This window comes from Adiantum capillus-veneris, chromosome 5 (assembly GCF_014529385.1).
Source record: "Adiantum capillus-veneris isolate H3 chromosome 5, ASM1452938v2, whole genome shotgun sequence".
Taxonomy (NCBI): domain Eukaryota; kingdom Viridiplantae; phylum Streptophyta; class Polypodiopsida; order Polypodiales; family Pteridaceae; genus Adiantum; species Adiantum capillus-veneris.
In genome coordinates, this window is record NC_140935.1 from 108,629,303 (window position 1) to 108,648,258 (window position 18,956).

General features: G+C 46.5%; 1 protein-coding gene across 1 annotated transcript; it reads left to right on the forward strand.

Moving 5' to 3' along the window:
* Positions 1–12,064: 12,064 nt before the first annotated feature.
* LOC147457891 (protein TORNADO 1-like) lies at positions 12,065–16,543 on the forward strand. Its single transcript, XM_086512676.1, has 5 exons — positions 12,065–13,449; positions 13,548–14,562; positions 14,652–14,925; positions 15,016–16,175; positions 16,264–16,543. Exons 1-5 carry the CDS (start codon positions 12,216–12,218, stop codon positions 16,436–16,438), a joined length of 3,858 nt encoding a protein of 1,285 aa, XP_086368802.1. The 5' UTR covers positions 12,065–12,215; the 3' UTR covers positions 16,439–16,543.
* Positions 16,544–18,956: the final 2,413 nt, after the last annotated feature.

Here is an 18,956-nt window from a genome sequence, read left to right on the forward strand (position 1 = left end):
AGCTTTTCATTGCAACGATGTTTTTTTAAATTTAAATCTACTGCCACGTGGTGGCGTTTGCGTTTAGATACTGGTGAAAGAGCCTTGGGCTCACCAAGTAATAAAAAATTGAGTGCTTCGTTAGCCGCATTTGTATTGAATTAAAGTGGGTCCAAGGGTAAGAGAAAACAAGAACCTAGAAGTGCAATGCACAGAGAGAGAGAGAGAGAGAGAGAGAGAGAGAGAGAGAGAGAGAGAGAGAGAGAGAGAGAGAGAGAGAGAGAGAGAGAGAGAGTTTGTGCTTTGTTTTCCACAAATCCTATTACCTTGAGTTAACATAATCCTATTTTGAAAACGCGTTGATCTTCATGTCCCAATGTTGATATGTCTAAATATGATTTTAGATTTTAGATTATATCAATTCTTGAGTCAATCTCGCTCTATTGTCTGAATTCTTGTCATTTGTATATGCCACTTCAACATTTCTCAAATGAAAAAAAAAAGACAAATTCTATTATTTGATGCTATTAATTATGTCTTAAGATATTTATTAATTGGGAGGTGAGACATTAAAATGAAGGAAGGAGGGAGAGAGAGAGAGAGAGAGAGAGAGAGAGAGAGAGAGAGAGAGAGAGAGAGAGAGAGAGAGAGAGAGAGAGAGAGAGAGAGAGAGAGAGAGAGAGAGAGAGAGAGAGTGTTTTTAATCAAAGAGTGCTATATTTTCTTTACCTGAGAGTGTGTTTGGGATACCTATCATAGTGTTTCAGAGCTTACCTTGCAAAATCCACAAAGAGGGTTAGAGTTTTGTCAAGATCAAGGTTTGTAATCATAGAAGATGTCAATGTTATTAATCGTTTGTTGTTCCATTTTTATGTTTCAAAAAAAAAACATGCAAGTCTCTTTGCATGGGGGAGTTTGCACAGTCCTCCCTAATTTTTATAATACGAGGGAATGTACCATTCCCACAACAGCGTGCAATTTTCAGGGCATTTATTAACTGCATTCGCAGTGTCAAAAATCAAAAAATGGTAATGCTTACTCACCGTGCATTTATTATCGATGCACGCAGATCACGTTTAAGCTTTCGTATCACCGCACTGCTATGAACAAACATGATAGTTGAGGTGTAGTGGAAGCTCCTTGAGCGCTTTTCGTGCGTTCTGAAGAGCACCATATGTGATGTACACATAGTTCCAGGCAAAGCCAAGCACAACTTCTTTCATGTATCGCTCATTGGCCTTGCTCTTGTTGCGTACATGCCACAGTGAGTGCATTCTCCTTGTCCACACTGTAGATAGAAAGATGAAAATAGCAGCTTTCTGGGCTTGCTCTTGCAGTGTGTATCCCACTACCTATGCATTGAAAGAGGTGCCATTGCCATCATTTAATGCATTCGACAAGCAACATTTTGGAAAAAATGGTCATGAAGAACATGAATTTCAGAGCTTCCTCACGTGCCCTTGCTTGGAATAACTGGATATGAAAGCACTCTAAGAGACTTTGGTTGGTGACAAACCGGCACTTTTCTGAAGCGCAACACACGTGTCAACCGACTAAAATTGTGCCAAGCGTGACATCTTCTTTCAACAGCCTCTGAACAACAATAAAAAGGTTATTTTTTGTGCCCTTATTAGCCTCTTTCCATCTCTTTTCGAGACCAATTTTCATAGAGCTACATGCCTACAAGATGCACACGTAGGTGATAGTGTCTGGAGAAAGGCTCTTGTTTTGCATGTGATAAAAAAGGCCCAGACCTTGCTGACCCGGCCATTGTTGGGCATATCCCGCAATCAATGCGTTCCAAAAGACGACATCCCACATAGGAGAACCATATCTGGCATACATATCGACCAAGGCATTGCCAAGCATGGCAATTGTTTGCAATAGTCCCTTACTAAGAATATCAGAGTTTGCCAAGCATGACAACTTTTTGCTGAAGTGTCCCACAATTGGCGTACATTACCGCAGTCAATGCACTCAAAGAGATGGCATTCGGGACATGAAGATCCTGAGTCCTCAAGCACGTTTTGTGCTTTCTGAAGTGCACCACATTCAGCATACGTATCGACCAAGTGATTGCCAAGCATGGCAATTTTATGTAAACTCCCTAGTGAAAGTGTCCCACATTTGGCGTACGTATCGACAAAGGCAGTGCCAAGCATGCCATCTCTTTTAGAGAGCCTCTTGCATAGAGTCACATGCCTGCAAGATGCACACGTAGGTGATAGCATCTGGAGAAGGACCGCGCTTCACACCTGTTCTAAACAGCACATAGCTTCCTGGCCCGGTCGGTGTCGGGCATATCTTGCAATCAGTGCATTTCAAAAGACAACATCCCACACAGGAGCACCACATTTGGCGTACATATAAACCAAGGCATTGCCAGGCACAACAATTTTTTGCAGCAACTAATGACTAGCTACATCAGAGTGAATTTTTAAGCCCATCTTGGCATCTTGCGTACAGACACATGCCTTGTAGATGAACGCATATGTGAGTGCATTTGGAGAGAGGCCCTTGCTTTGGATCCGATGAAAACAGCCAAGAGCTTTTTGTCCCTGCTCCTGCTGCATGTATCCTATAATCAATGCACTCCAAGAGACGGTATTGGGAATAGGAAGCTCCTCAAGCTTGTTTTGTGCTTTCTGAAGTGCACCACATTTAGCATACAGATCAACCAAGGTATTTACAAGCACGGCAATTTTTATGAACAACCCTTGCTGAAGTGTCCCACATTTGGCATACATATCGATCGAGGCATTGCCAAGCACGCCATCTCTTTTGAGAGCAATTTTCATAGAGCCAGATGCCTGCAAGATGCACACATTGGAGAGGGGGAATGGGGGAACACGCCCAACACAAACACAAGGGCCTCTCTATAGCTCAGGGTATCCACATCACCCCTATCCTCTCGGAAAAAACCTTCAAAAAACAAACCTTACACTAGCAGACCACCACCTGTTCAATTTACACTGCTCACACACTCCACAAATTCACCACACCCCACACACCTACTTCCACGGCCTGTCTCCACCCTTACACACACTCACAGCTGCTCAATCTCACCCTCTCACACAAAACACCATCGGTCCGGGGCACACACATCCACACTGCCGGCACCGAGGGGAAACATGAAAGCAGGAGAGAGAGAGAAGGCGGAAGGAGAAACAACAGCAATAGGGGGCAACAGTGGCTTGATTGCACTTCAAAAGGCATGTACACTAGTTTGCATGCCATCGCCATGGCCATTTTCAAGAAAAAGTTACAAAGGGATTTTTTTATCAGAGGACTCCGCTTTGCAGGCTTCAAACGGCACCAAAAAAAGCCTCCAATTTGACTAAAATTTGATCTTTATAGGGGGGGCCTTTAATTTTGGAATTTACAATTCCATTGGCCCATCTCGCATCTTGAGTTGGCATCTTTCGGAAGGGGTTGCTGCTTTTCGTCTTCCTTCTGATCCCTCTTTCTCTCTATGTACTTGGGGGGGGGGTGCAATAGCGACGTCGCTATTGCCCCTTGGTACTTTTTATTTTTTTATACTTTTCCTTTATTTTTTACCCCTTTGGGGGGCTATCTTGCCCTGCACCTCTTTTTTACCTCTTGACCGTCTCTGTCGGCTCACATCTGCCTTCCCTCCCTCCATTTCTCTCTCCTCTTTCACCCCTTTGGTCCGGCCGTGCCCTGCCTTTTCTCTTTGCCTTTGCCCGGCCTTGGAGTGGGCCCATCCACTTGCTCTTGCTCTAGTAGCTCTCGGGCTCTCTCTCTCTCTCTCTCTCTCTCTCTCTCTCTCTCTCTCTCTCTCTCTCTCTCTCTCTCTCTCTCTCTCTCTCTCTCTCTCTCTCTCTCTCTCTCTCTATGCTCCCTGTCCGCGGGACCCTCCCCTTTTGCTAGCAATAGCAAGGTCGCTATTGGGGGGGGGGGGGGGGGGGGTCCCCTTCAAAAACGTTGGGGCCCTAAGGCCGCGGGAATGTGCCCCCATCGGGCTTCCATGTCATCACTGTACCGGCAGCGAGCCGCCCACCTTCAACATCTCACGCGGGTGCGTGCCACCGCGCCGCCCATTTTGGCCAAAACCTCCTCCGTCTCCGCCCTGCAATGCTGCGCCTGGCCCCCATAAAAATTCCAAATGAACCTAACTTGCTAACCAGAGCTCCGACTCGCAATCCGAGAAGATCGGCATGCTCCACAAGTCGAGCACTACACATGTATCCACTGACATCGGATGCTCCACAACTTGAGCACGACACATGTATCCACTAACACCTGCCAGGGCCACCTATCCCCAGTTGCCCTGTCTGTCAGGGATCTGCAACACACTCTACCTTTAAACTTCAGTATCTTGCGCATTGGGGCTCCGTTTGACGAGCCGTATGAACCAGCTTCTAGAGCACGCTGAACACTACATTTGACGACACTGATAGAGCACTTCGGACATCTTTATATGCCACCCCAACTGAGCCCTCTTTGAGACCCCTTGGCCTAAAAAGCCGCATTGAGCATACTTTTTCGCTACCTCTTGGCTGCCGAGGACCTTGGCACCTACTCTAGCCTTCTGCACTGCACTTGCTTGCTGCCTTTGCCTGGCATAGACCATTTCCTAGCTTAGACCAACTTTGGCTGCACCAATGTAGGTGATAGCGTCTGGAGAAACTTGAAAGGCCCTCCCTTTGCACCTGCTGAAAACAGCCTAGAGCTTGCCGGCCCGCTATTGCTGGGCATATCCTGCAATCTGTACATTCCAGAAGACAGCATCCCGCACAAGAGCACCACATTTGGCATAGATATCGAGCAAGGCATTGCCAAGCATGTCAGTTTTTTTCAACATCCCCTTACTACCAATATTGGAGTGAATTTTTAAGCCCACAACAGTGTCTTGTGTGCCTTCAAGATGCACACTTATGTGATTGCATATAGAGAGAGGACCTCGCTCTGCATCCGCTGAAAACAGCTGAGAGTTTTTTGGCCCTGCTCCTTTTGCGTGTATCTAGAAATCAATGCACTCCAAGAGATGGCACTCGAGACAGGAAGATCCACGGCCACGTTTTGCTTTCTGAAGTGCACCACATTTTGCATATGTCTCGACCAAGGCATTTCCAAGCATGGCAAAGTTTTGCAACAGCCCCTGACTAACATTATCAGAGTGAATTTATAAGCTCATGTCAGCATCTTGCATACAAAAACATGCCTACAAGATGCACGCTTATGTGATCGCATTTGAGAGAGGCCCTCCCTTTGCATCCGCTAAAAACAACCAAGAGATTTCTGGCCCTGCTCCTGTTGCATGTATCCTGCAATCAATACACTGAAGAGACGGCGCTCGGGACAGGAAGCTCCTCAAGCACGTTTTTTGGGTGTATTTTGCAGACAACACATTTCAAGTGAAGAGCATGCCTATAAAGAAATTTCATGTTTCCATGATGGCATTACATTTGACATACATATGGACCAACACGTTGCCAAGCAGTGCCAGTTGATTGTGAATTCTCTTACCCATATGACAGTCTTGCGTAAGAACATATCCCAACCACGACAGCCATATCTGAAGTGCCCCACAATTGGCATACATTCTCGCAATCAATGCACTGCAAGAGATGTCATTCGAGAGTAGAATCTCCGCAAGCACGTTTTGTGCTTTCTGAAGTGCACTACATTCAGCATACGTATACGTATCGACCAAGGCATTGACAAGCAAGAAATTTTTTTGAAAAATCCCTAGCTGAAGTGTCCCACATTTGGTGTACGTATCAATGAAGGCAGTGCCAAGCACGCCATCTCTTTTACGTAGCATGTTGCATTGAGCCACATGCTTGCAAGATGCATGCGTAGGTGATAGCATCTGGAGAAAGGCCCTCGCTTCACGAATCGCACCTGTTCAAAACAACCTATAGCTTCCTGGGCCGGCCGTTGTTGGACATATCTTGCAATCAGTGCATTCCAAAAGACCACATATGCATCCCGCACAGGAGCACCACATTTGGCATACATATCAAGCAAGGCGTTGCCGGGTCCGGCAGGTTTCTGCCGCAACCCCTAGGCTAACAATATCAGAGCGAAATTTTAAGCCCATAGTGGCATCTTGCATACACACATGTGCCTTCAAGATGCACGCGTATGTGATTGTTTCTGGAGAGAGGCCCTCGCTTCGGATCCTCTGAAAACAGTCGAGAGATTCCTGGCGCGGGCTCCTGATGCGCTTATCCCGAAATCAATGCATTGAGTCTAGAAGCTCCTCAAGCTCGTTTTGTGCTTTCTAACGTGCACCACATTTAGCATATGTATCGACCAAGGCATTCCCAAGTACGACAAGTTTTATAAACAACCCTTGCTGAAGTGTCCCACATTTGCCATACATATTGACCAAGGTAGTGCCAAGCACACCATCTCTTTTCGAGAGCAATTTGCATAGAGCGACATGCTTGCAAGATGCACACATAGGTGACAGCGTCTGGAGAAAGGCCTTTGCTTTGCACCTGCTGAAAACAGCCCAGAGCTTACTAGCCGGGCCATTGTTGTGCATATCCTGCAATCAATGCGTTCCAAAAGACGACATCCCGCACAAGAGAACCACATCTGGCATACATATCGACCAAGGCATTGCCAAGCATGGCAGTTTTTTGCAACAGCCCCTTACTAACAATATCAGAGTGAATTTTTAAGCCCAAAGTAGCGTCTTGTGTGCTTTCAAGATGCATGCGTATGTGATTGCATCTAGAGAGAGGCCCTCGCTCTGCATCCGCTGAAAATAGCTGCTCGAAACAAACATGATACTGGAGGAAACGGAGGGTCTCTCTCCACATGCAATCGCCTACGCTTGCATCAAAGTCTCTTTCATCCTGCAATCAAAACGCTACAAGAGACATCCCAAAAAGGATGCCTTACGTGCTTTGGTGAGGGCATCGCATTTGGCAGACATATCGAGCATAGATATCCTAGAGACAATATTCTGGACAGGAAGCTCCTCAAGAACTTTTTGTGCTTTCTCAAGCACACCACATTTGGTATATACATCGACCAAGACAGTGCCAAGCACGACATCTTTATTCAACAGCCTCTGACTCACAATATAATTGTGAATTTTTGTGCCCATATCAACATCTTGCATAGGGCCACATGCCTTCAAGATACATGCGTAGGTGATTGCATCTGGAGAGAGGCCCTTGCTTCACATCTGCTGAAAACAGGCTAGAGCTTTCTCTTGTGCAGAAATCCTGCAATTAGCACTACATTTGAAGAGTCCACACTCTTGATAGGAAGCTGAAAACAGCCTAGAGCTTTCTAGCCCTCCTCCTATTGTGCGTATCCCGTGACCAGTGCATTCCAAGAAACTTCATTCCAAGTGATCCTTACATGGGGATATAGAGAGAGCTTGCTTTGCATCCGCTGAAAAAAACCTAGAGAGTTTTGGTCCTGCTCTTGTTGCGCACATACCGCAATCATTGCAATTTAAGAGACGACATTTCGGACAGGAAGCTCCACAAGCACTTTTTGTGCTTTCTCAAGCGTACCACATGTGGCATACATATCGACCAAGATAGTGCCAAGTATGACATCTTTTTTAAACAGCCTCTGACTTACAATATACCGGTGATGCTTACAAGATATTTTATCCACCCTGCAAAGATAATCACGGAAAGGATACCCATCAAGAACTTTTTGTGCTTTCGTGAGAGTCTCACATTTGACATACATATTCGATCAAAGCACCGCCGAGCACACGATCTCATCATGTATTCTCTTGGAGTTGTTGCTGCCCTACTGCTGGGTCAAGACGTGCCTCAATTCAAGGAGTTGCACTTTGCAACAGAGAGTTGCTTAGATTCAAGGAGCGGCTTAGCACTACATTCCAAGAGTCCACATTCTTGATAGGAAGCTGAAAACAGCCTAGAGCTTTGTGGCCCTGCTCCTGTTGTGCGTATCCCGTGACCAGTGCATTCCAAGAGACATCATTCCAAGTGATCCTTACATGGGGATATAGAGAGAGCTTGCTTTGCATTCGCTGAAAATAGCCTAGAGCTTTTTGGTCCTGCTCTTGTTGCGCACATCCTGCAATCATTGCAATCCAAGAGACAACATTCTAGACAAGAAGATCCACAAGCACTTTTTGTGCTTTCTCAAGCACACCACATGTGGCATACATATCGACCAAGACAATGCCAAGTATGACATCTTTTTTAAACAGCCTCTGACTTACAATATACTGGTGATGCTTACAAGATATTTTATCCACCCCGCAAAGATAATCATGGAAAGGATACCCATCAAGAACTTTTTGTGCTTTTGTGAGAGTCTCACATTTGACATACATATTTGAGCAAAGCACCGCCGAGCACACGATCTCATCATGAATTCTCTTTGAGTTGTTGCTGCCCTACTGCTAGGTCGAGACGTGCCTCAATTCAAGGAGTTGCACTCTGCAATAGAGAGCTGTTTAGATTCAAGGAGATGCTTAATTAGCACTACATTCCAAGAGTCCACACTCTTGATAGGAAGCTGAAAACAGCCTAGAGCTTTGTGGCCCTGCTCCTGTTGTGCGTATCCCGTGACCAGTGCATTCCAAGAGACATCATACCAAGTGATCCTTACATGGGAATATAGAGAGAGCTTGCTTTGCATCCGCTGAAAACAGCTTAGAGCTTTTTGGTCCTGTTCTTGTTGCGCACATCCCGCAATCATTGTAATCCAAGAGAAGACATTCCAGACAGGAAGCTCCTCAAGCACTCTTTGTGCTTTCTCAAGCGCACAACATGTGGCATACATATCGACCAAGGCAATGCCAAGTATGACATCTTTTTTAAACAGCCTCTGACTTACAACATACCGGTGATGCTTACAAGATATTTTATCCACCCCGCAAAGATAATCACGGAGAGGATACCCATTAAGAACTTTTTGTGCTTTCGTGAGAGTCTCACATTTGACATACATATTCGATCAAGCACTGCCGAACACACAATCTCATCATGAATTCTCTTTGAGTACTCTCACATTTGACATACATATTCGATCAAAGCACTGCTGAGCACGCGATCTCATCATGAATTCTCTTTGAGTTGTTGCTACCCTACTCCTGGGTCGAGCCGTGCCTCAATTCAGGGAGTTGCACTCTGCAACAGAGAGCTACTTAGATTCAAAGAGCTGCTTAGCAGCATCGCACGTGAGCCGTGACGCAGACGGAGACTAGATAAAAGACTAGACAAGGTGGAGGTAGCCATAGGCAAATAGAGCTAGAGGACCCTCGATTTGCGCCTGGATCATTGCCTGGAGCTGCATGCCTTCAAGATGCCAGTGTAGGTGACTCCTCGCTTCTTTTTGCCTGCGTTAAAAAAAGCTTGCGAATGTTAATAATATGGATGCAGATGTTACAAAATGCCAGCCACGTGGACGAATGTGCTTTCATATTTGCGACTAGTACGACCGGCCGCCTTCGGCGGCCTCTCTCTCTCCCCCTCTCTCCCTCTTTATCGCGTGCAAAGGGGCTTTTTTTAGTTTTGAACTTTAGCCTTCAGGTCGCAGAATGCGACATGTGTAAAGGGCTCCCCCTTCAGCCATATTATGTTAGTAGATTCAAGATGCCTGTGTAGGTGACTCCTCACTTTTTTTTGCCTGCGTTAAAAAAAGCTTGCGAATGTTAATGTTACAAAATGCCAGCCACGTGGACGAATGTGCTTCCATATTTGCGACTAGTACGACCGGCTGCCTTCGACGACCTCTCTCTCTCCTCCTCTCTCCCTCTTTATCACGTGCAGAGGGGCTTTTTTTAGTTTTGGACTTTAGCCTTCAGGTCGCAGAATGCGACATGTGTAAAGAGCTCCCCCTTCAGCCATATTATGTTAGTAGACTAGTACGACCGGCCGTCGAAGGCGGCCTCTCTCTCCCCCTCTCTCCCTCTTTATCGCGTGCAGAGGGGCTTTTTTTTAGTTTCGGATTTTAGCCTTCAGGTCGCAAAATGCGACATGTGTAAAAGGCTTCCCCTTCAGCCATATTATGTTACTAGTACGGCCGGTCGCTTTCGGCGGCCTCTCTCTCTCCCCCTCTCTCCCTCTTTATCGCGTGCAAAGGGGCTTGTTTTTATTTTGGACTTTAGCTTTCATGTCGCAGATTGCAACACGTGTAAAGGACTCCTCTTCTGCCATATTATGTTACTAGTACAGCCAGCCGCCTCCGGCGACCTCTCTCTCTCTCTCTTGTGCAGTGCTCAATGTCGTCATGGCCGCCACAAGGTACACTGGCCATAGCAAGCAGAATATGCCATGTGGCCCTCCAACAAAAGGGGCGCACATGCTATAGTATTTTATGGGTTCAGCTGCAACCATCTCATGTAGTAGAAGAATTGACACCTAACCTGAAGTCTAAATCATTAATAGAAGAAGGCGTGACTCCCCATTACTCTGCCACCTCGCCAGCCTTCATATTGCTCTTGGACTCACTAATTCCAGTGGACTCATTTTGTTGTGTTTTGAATGGTGTTGTATATATATCGCAACGACTCCGTTGGGCAGAGCAGGCATCTGGTGGCGTCCTGGGATGCGACGATGCTAAAGCTTAGCCTCTTTGCCCCCCATGCAGTTGAGGACATGGTGCGAATCGACTGATTTAGAGGCTGCCCACTGCCACTGCCCGGTCCCTCAGTGCCCAACAACATGAGCAAAGAGCCATTTTAGATGGGTCGGAGTGCAAGAGCTCTTTGAGTGACTGATCTAATTTTAGCTGGCACCGTCCCGCTCATTTGTCCCAGCTTCCGCTGATTTGAGAGAGAGAGAGAGAGAGAGAGAGAGGGAGGGGGGGGGGGGGGCTCGAGTGCCAACCCATGCAGTACAACTGGCGCTAGTGTTGCTAGCAGCTCCTCTTGCCCATCAGGATTCTCTTGGCCGCCTCCCATATTGGATGATGTGGATGGAAGTTGTGCAGGTTGTGACCCTCCAAATCCCCCTTCTAAACCTGCCGCCCAGCTTCATTAACACGACCTTTATAATATCGATCCTCTGTCAGCTACTCTAGAGAGAGAGCGAGAGAGAGAGAGAGAGAACTTCTAACGTCGTAATAACAGAGACTTTTAACATGGATGTGTGTGTGTGTGTGTGAGAGTGAGAGTGAGAGTGAGAGTGAGAGTGAGAGAGAGAGAGAGAGAGAGACGTCATTGCCTTGCATGCTCGTAGGCTATAAACAGAGAGAGAGAGAGAGAGAGAGAGAGAGAGAGAGATAGATATGAGATTTGTGCTCACAAATGCTGCAGCGGCAACGGCCTTGTACGTACATTGTGAGTACCTCTGCGTTTGTTGAAGCCAGCTACTCCCATGCCTTACTCGACGATCCAGTTCAACTCGCGGTCTGTCGTGGAGAAACATGACCGGTAATATTGAAGAGGTACCAATTGAAGGCATGGCGCTGCAGCTAGGAAATTTATATGTGGGGAGAGACTGCACTCTTTTGAGTTGATCTGGAAAGGGCAGTATAGAGAAAGAGAGGAGGAAGAGGGAGATGCTGCTCCTCTAGAATTGCGGACAGTCATCAACGTTAATTGGGGTTCGGGTTGCAGTCTCTCTCTCTCTCTCTCCACGGTCTCCATCTCGCCTTCTTGACGTGCGGGACACTGATGAGAGAAGATTTAATTGCATATTGAAGCGGGACAAAGTTGGAGGTAATGACCCCCCGCAGATCGAGGGCAAGGCAAGGTTGTCTATTGACCTGCTTTGTTGGCGCTGCCTTGCCATGTTGGTGCCACCTTGCATGCGAATAGGGAGGCCCTCAAGAGGGAAAGGCAATCTTGTGCAGGCATTTGCAACCACGTGGACGCCACCTGGTAGTTGACTTTCTCAAATTAATATAGATATAAGATATTAAATATTAATATTAATATTAATATTATATAGTAGAATAGTAGATAATTGATATTATGTTAGTAGATAGCAGATTTTGCCTCCTTCGCTAACGAAGTAACGACCACATTTGACTGGTTCTCACTCGCTGAAATTGAGAAGCTTTCCATGCGGCTGTTCCCGATTCGTGTATCGAGCATTGGTCCAGCCAGGCGAATTCCCTGAATCCATGCTGCTCGTCGGCAGTCTGAAAACGCCCTAAATTTAAGTAGAGAAAGCACATTTTGTCATTGCCCGGGCCCCGCCCACCCGTGTTGAGGTCAACGTCTGCTCATTACAAGATCTAGACGAGAGATCCTCTCCCATCTTCTGCACCTTCTCTCCCCCTCTCTCTCTGGCCGACTCAGAAGTACAGTTTCCATGGATGTAAGAGAGGCAGCTATAGCTATACTAGGAAATGATCAGCATGAGCACATGATAGATGATATGGTGGATTCGGGGGTATCGGAGGAATTACCTGCAGAAGCAGCAGCGTCAATGGCCGCCATAAAGCGGGAGTACCGCTGCTCCACTGTCCTGGACTTCTTTTCCCTTCTCTCTATTAGACGCAGTAGTGCTGCTACTAATTCTGATGCAAGCACTGAACGTCAAACAGATCAGCAACAAATATACACTGCGGGATTTAAGGTCATCATTCTTGCCCGGTATAATACGATCGCGACTCACAGGTTTGATGGTGGGGGCAATATTTTCGCAGCTCTATGCTGGAATCCTAAATCTGTGGATTACATCCGGGCAAAGGGAGCTGGGGGGGACGGCGCAGGCGCAGTCGTACCTAACCTCATCCATGTGGTTGAGGATCGCACTCTCAAATGGGGCGTCGATGCTCTGTGTTTCTTCCTTGCCCAAGCTCAATATGAGCAGATCATGGACCTCGGCCTCCTCGCCACCATTCCGCCTGTTACTGCTCTCTGCCTCTCCTCTTTCTTTTCTTATAGCAATATTAGGGGGGAGAGAAAAAGAAAAATAGATCTGCGCAAAGTGTTACTCGCCTCGACCAACTTCACTCACCTCTTTGTAACAGTAAGCACTCCAAAATATGACGGCGTTCCACATTATACGCTGAAGATATTGGATACGCAAGCTGATGAGGCCTTTCAAACCAGCACTTCCGGCCTCCACTCTCTCTTCATTGGGAACATGAACCGTGGCCTGGGGGATCTAGCCTGGGAAGCTCCAGCAACGGCAGCTCTTGCATCTCTCCCTTCCCTCACTTCCTTTACTCTCTTCGGAATGACGCAGCATTCATCCTTAGAAACCATCATCGACCTTTTCTGCTCTGCTTTGATCCAGAATAACCCTCACTTAGCCTCCTTCACTTTTGTCTCCTCTGAGAGGCCCCAGTTAGATAGCAGTGAGCTGCACCTAATTGATGACGCCCTAAAGGCAGTGCTTGATAGCCTCAGACGACGTCGCACTCTTCACCAAGTATGCTTTGATGGCATACGTCCTCTAGACGGTGACCCTGTCATCGCTGCACAACTCAAGAAGAACGCAGAAAATGCCAATCGCATCAAATTGTTCAAGGCAGAGGGGTTCAAGCAAGTGCGCCCTTCCACCATTCGACTCTACCTGTGTGGCCTTCCCCTCTCAGGTATTCACAACAAGGAACTAGGTGCTTGACATGCTTTGCGTCCTTCTTAATTAACAACCTTGTATGCTTTGCCTGTTATTTCATATCCGGTCTTGTAGGAAAGACTTCAGTATCTAAGTCACTTTCTCAATGGAGCAAAGGTTCACTTCACCCATGGTCACGCCTTAAAGGTATCAAACTATCTCACCGAACGCGTGGTATTGAGGTAACCACCATTGAAAGCCGGCTAGATCGCCTGAGGATATCAGTGTGGGACATGGCTGGTCAGTTGGAGTATCACTCTTTTCATGACAGCATGCTTCCTGATCTTGGTGACCTTGCCATTCCCTCTTTGTTCTTGTTTGTCTGGAATCCCTTCATGATGAATGATCAAGGAAAACTTTTGCAAGATGCACAAAGTGGTAAATTAGTTGTGAAGCACCCAAATGATTTCAGGGATGATTTCAAGTATTGGCTTAAGTTTCTAGCTTCCAAGACCCCTAAATCCAATGTTCTCAAACCCAATGTGGTGGTTGTCATGACAAGGGCAGACCTTGGTCTCCCAGACATAAAAGTAGAGTTACAAATTGTTTTTGAGTCACTGCGAGCGGAGTTTGAAGACCATATCCACTTGGACATAGAAGGGTTCTTTCAAGTGAATGCATTGAATCCCAATGAGGTTTCTAAGCTAGGATCTCATCTACTACAGTGCACAAAAGCGATCCTTGAGCGAGCAATCGATGATTTCAGTATTTGTGACGAGGCAAGAAATCTTTTTGCGGGTTGGACTCAAAAGGGGAAAATCCCTCCTTTGATTACCAAAGAGAGGTTCTTTTGCCTAACCCAAAAGAACTTGGGCATTCATGAAGAGATGTGTGAGGCAGTTGCCCACTCTCTTAACAGTTCTGGGGATGTGATTTTTTTACCAACCCTTGAGCTTGTGGTCATGGATACAAAATGGTTCTGTCAAAAGATCATGGGAGACATCTTACACTTCGATGTGAAGTCTATCGGCAAATTTACTCAACACTCCTCCAACGGCTTTTTTACGGCCCATTACTTGGAGAGACTTTTAGAGGAGGAGCTGATCAACTCGAGACAAGGTGCAGGCAAGTGGAGATTTTCAAGGACCAGGTACATGGAGTCATTCTTGAAGTTGCCCATGTGTTTCTCCGTATGTAGTCCATGAGTATGGTAATGTACACTTGTACTTGACCTTGCAGGGATGCACCCAACTCTGAGGAATCTATGAAGGTTGCTGGAAGCGATCTAGTGAAGTTGCTAATTGGTTTGCAATTAGCTTGCCCCACAGATAATAATAAAAGGGGCTCCGAAATTTTCCTTCCAGCAAGTCTTTGTGGGAAGGCTAGGAAGAGCCTACTGCCAGGCAAATATTTGAGGCTTAATGATTGCAAGCCATCATATGTGGGGAGGAGATTGATTTTGAGAGATTCCAAGCGCACAATTCTTACCCCAGGAATTTTTCCCCGGCTGCAGGTGGAATTCATGAGTATCTCATCTTTATGTATGTGTCTGAGAGAGAAAGAGAGCTGTTTGATTAACAAGAGACTCAATGAAAATTTGCAGGTAACGCTTCACAACATGCTCACCACCGAAAAGGTGAATGTGGAACTTGAGCAGGACGTCATAGCGTTTGCCGATACGGGTTCAAGAGTTCTTGTGGAGTTTTGTGCATTGGAAGGAAGAGAAAACTTTATAGACATTTTGGTTTGCTCTCGGCACACGTCCGATGAAGCTCTGGAGTGGGTCCATGAGAAGGTGATAGTCGAAATGATGAAGGTGTTTGCAGATCCCAGAGGAATTCCGGGAGTAGACCTCATGCATTCTGTGATACAGCCAGCCTGTATAAGAGGACTTGTGGAGGCAAGCCAAAGACAAGCCATTCCCATACACATTTTGAGAGGTATCCTGAGGGAACATATACAGAAGAAAGGGACAAAGCTTCTAGGTGATGGTACTGCAAATGTAATCTACACTTGGCAGACCGAGCCCTTGGCAGACGATGATGTGCTGAGGCTGTTGGGGGAAACCGAAGTCGTCAAGATTATTGGAGCATACATGAGTAGTTTGAGTGAAACTGCAAAAGATGTCCTGGATCTATCTGTTGAAAAGCAAAGTAGCAAGCAAAAGAGGCCTGAGTTCGGTACCACTGAATCCCAAAAGCAGATGGAAGCCTTGTTCAACTTGGGGCAGGCCACCTATGAAATGACTAGTGAAATAAGGATGGATGTAAAGGAGGAAAAGGCGGGCATGAAGCGACTGTCTCAGCTAGTTGAAGAGCTGCGCGGTTCCGTATTGCCAAGACTGTGTGAGCTGTTTAGTTTTGCAAAGGAGGGAGAAGCAGGCAAGCTCCCAAGGATGTTTGTTTTAACAGAAGAGGAGGGGCGTGTGCGCAGAGTGGTATGCAGAATGGTTCCTGGTCTTCACAGGTTGTGTTTGGAGCTTCCGTGCGAATGCCGTAATGGACGAGCTCATTTGGTGAATGGGCAGAGCGGCTTGAGCATAACAACACTCGATGAAGGGCTTCTCAAGAGTGGTCTACCTTACATCCATGGATTCTTGAAGGTTGCCTATGCAGCAACCAAGATTGCTGCCCATGTGGCTGCTGGTTGTAATGATCTCATTCCTGACTTCACTGAAGTACTGGCTAGTGTTGTAGACGCTCCGGAATTTGGCCCTTCACAACCATTCTCTGATTCCACAGATATCGGGAGTTCTTCCTCTAGGTATTTACAACTGCTTATTTCAACCTATTGCATTCACAATACTGTATTGAGAACTCATTTTAAGTGTGAAAATGCTATTGTGCTGCAGGATCGATTTAAGCAGCGGCCAGCACTGGCTTTTTAAAGTCCTCTCTGCTTGCGATTGCACAACGAGTAAGCAGATCTATGCACGTTTTGGGCTCAGTCGTATTCGATATGCTGATTCAGCAGTTGCATGGGTGTGTGACAAGCACTGCTCAGAAGGTGAACCTTGCCCACCATGAGACAAACTCAGATAGTGGCATTTATGTTTGATGATGGCTGATAGACCTTTTAGTTAACAAGAGGCAGCTCTTTGCTTTAATATGATGTTGTATTGGAATTTGGAACTCCTTGCTCAATGCATAAAGAGTTCAGAGCCTGCATATTACATAAAGCTAGGACAGGCCCAATTCAATTTCATGCTTGTATAAGTAGTAAGTAGTAAGTACCCAAGGGCTTCCTAAAGTCCATTGACTGTCTTCAAGTACCATCTTCTGCAGGGCTTGTCAACCTGCTCACTGCTCACTGCAAGTAACCTGAAGTCTGTTTGGGAATTTTGCCCTGCAAATTATCAGGAAAAAAATAATGCCTGTTTGGAAAACGAGACATTGCAAATGGAAGAACTGCCATGAGAAGTGCACATGGAGAAAAAGAGAACATCTTGACATCGTGATCCGTGCGTCGCTGCGGCCAAGAAAGCATAGGCATTGGGCACACATACACATTTGCACATTTGCAGGGGGTGTGTGACGCGCACACACACAAGCAACTATTAGCAAGGGTGTACTTCAGTCCTTGTAATCATTCTAGGAAGATGGCAATTATCTCATTGTTGGCACTCCCTCCATGCAAGGAGTGATTTTAAGATGCTGCTTTTCAGCGTTCCTTGCAGCGATGCTTGTGCTAGGCATAAACAAAGCTTTGCGATGAATGGCAGTTGTGCATGGAGCCTCGAGCACGAGTCTCTCTTATGGTGCACACATGCGTGCGTTCGGCCAAAAAGCGCCTTCCACATCAGCTGGTCCCGCCACACACCTGTCCTCAGAAATCGGATGGCGAACGTCGTCATCGTAATGGAGCACCCCCCCTTCATAACGATCTGCAACGTTCACAAAACGTTGGCAACGCGGGAAGACGACTGCGCTGCCTGCAGACCTGCAAAAGCTGCAAGCTGTAGGGCGGGAAGCTGACTGAACTGCCTGCAGACCTGCAATGCTGAGCTCAGCAGAAAATCAGCGATCTGTGGATTGAATGAACGCTATGCATGTGCGTATTACATAGTCGGTCAACACCCGTTCAAGATTGAACGACCGGGAGGGTGAACGGTGCATGTGCGCTTTACATCTCTCTCTCTCTCTCTCTCTCTCTCTCTCTCACAATATGGTGCGCACATGCAGGCGGTCGTTGAAGCGTTCAGCGAAAAAGAGCAAGCACCTCAGCTTGGGCCCCCACGCCCCTCCACATAGGCAACGGATGCGGCGTTGGTCCTACCACAATGAAAGGCCCCCCATGTTCACTATGACGCTCGCAACGCGGGAAGAGCACTGAACTCATGGTCATTGGTTGCCCTACAAAAGCTGCTAGCTGCTTGCGTGGAGATGGCCGAGCTCTTCCCTCCCTGCACCAAGCTCGTTAGTGCTAGCTGGAGTGAACGGTCGGGGACCAACATCTATCATGTGTGCAAACTCCAGATCGGCGGAGATTGTTTCTGCTCTCACCGAACGTCGCCCTGAATGTGTCATGTGCGCTTCACATCTCTCTCTCTCTCTCTCAATAGGCATTGCCAAGTTATGCCATTTCCCTCTTGAAATTCTCTCCTACGATGTTAAAATTCTCTTCTTCTTCTTCTTCTCTCTCTCTCTCTCTCTCTCTCTCTCACACACACACACACACACACACACACACACACACACACACACACTTTTGCAAGTTTAATACTTGTCGGGTAGATCTTTGAGATTCCTCTTGGTGAATAAGTAAAGGAAACCATAATAACCTTTGAGTGTGATAGATTGGTTATCATAGTTCCCTTTTAATATACTAGGTCTTAAGTTCAAGACGTGTTAGATAGAGCTTTGAGGTCTCTTGATGTGTTTCTATGACATTAAAACCTCTCTCTCTCTCTCTCTCTCACACACACACACACACACACACACACACACACACACACACACACACATTGGTGTTCAAGTCCCTCGGTTACCCTTTTCATCTCCCTCCACCAATCTTTATCTCCCTATGGACACCTACAGGCTCCCAGGAAGCTGCAATTAATTACGTGTGTGTGCTGTCAAGAAGTACACAATGCGGCTAGGAAAGCATCTGGCCTTTGACTATGAGGGTTTGTAGCAAAATCAAGCGAATCGCAAGCATTTCAAAGCAAGAGAAACACTTCAAATGAACAAAACTCCACCCATAAAAGTGTCACTTTAAAAAAGAACCAAGATAAACTCAAAACTCTTGTGTGTGATGATTTGGTGTAGCTTTGCTCCCAATTGCACAAGTACAGTGCTTGTTTGCCCTACCAAAAATCTTTTCTTTCACCTTTGAGTCTTCGTTGAAGCCATTTCATGGAAGCTTGAACACTTCCATAGACAAGCCCACATATCTTTTGAGAAGAACCCTAATTGGGTCATCTATACACATGAATAAAGGTACGAACGGTGCAAGATTGCACTAGCACATGATGGAAGTAGCATACGTATCCCTTCTCAAAGAGGCCTAACAAACCAACTCTGCAACCACCCAACTCAAGTATAA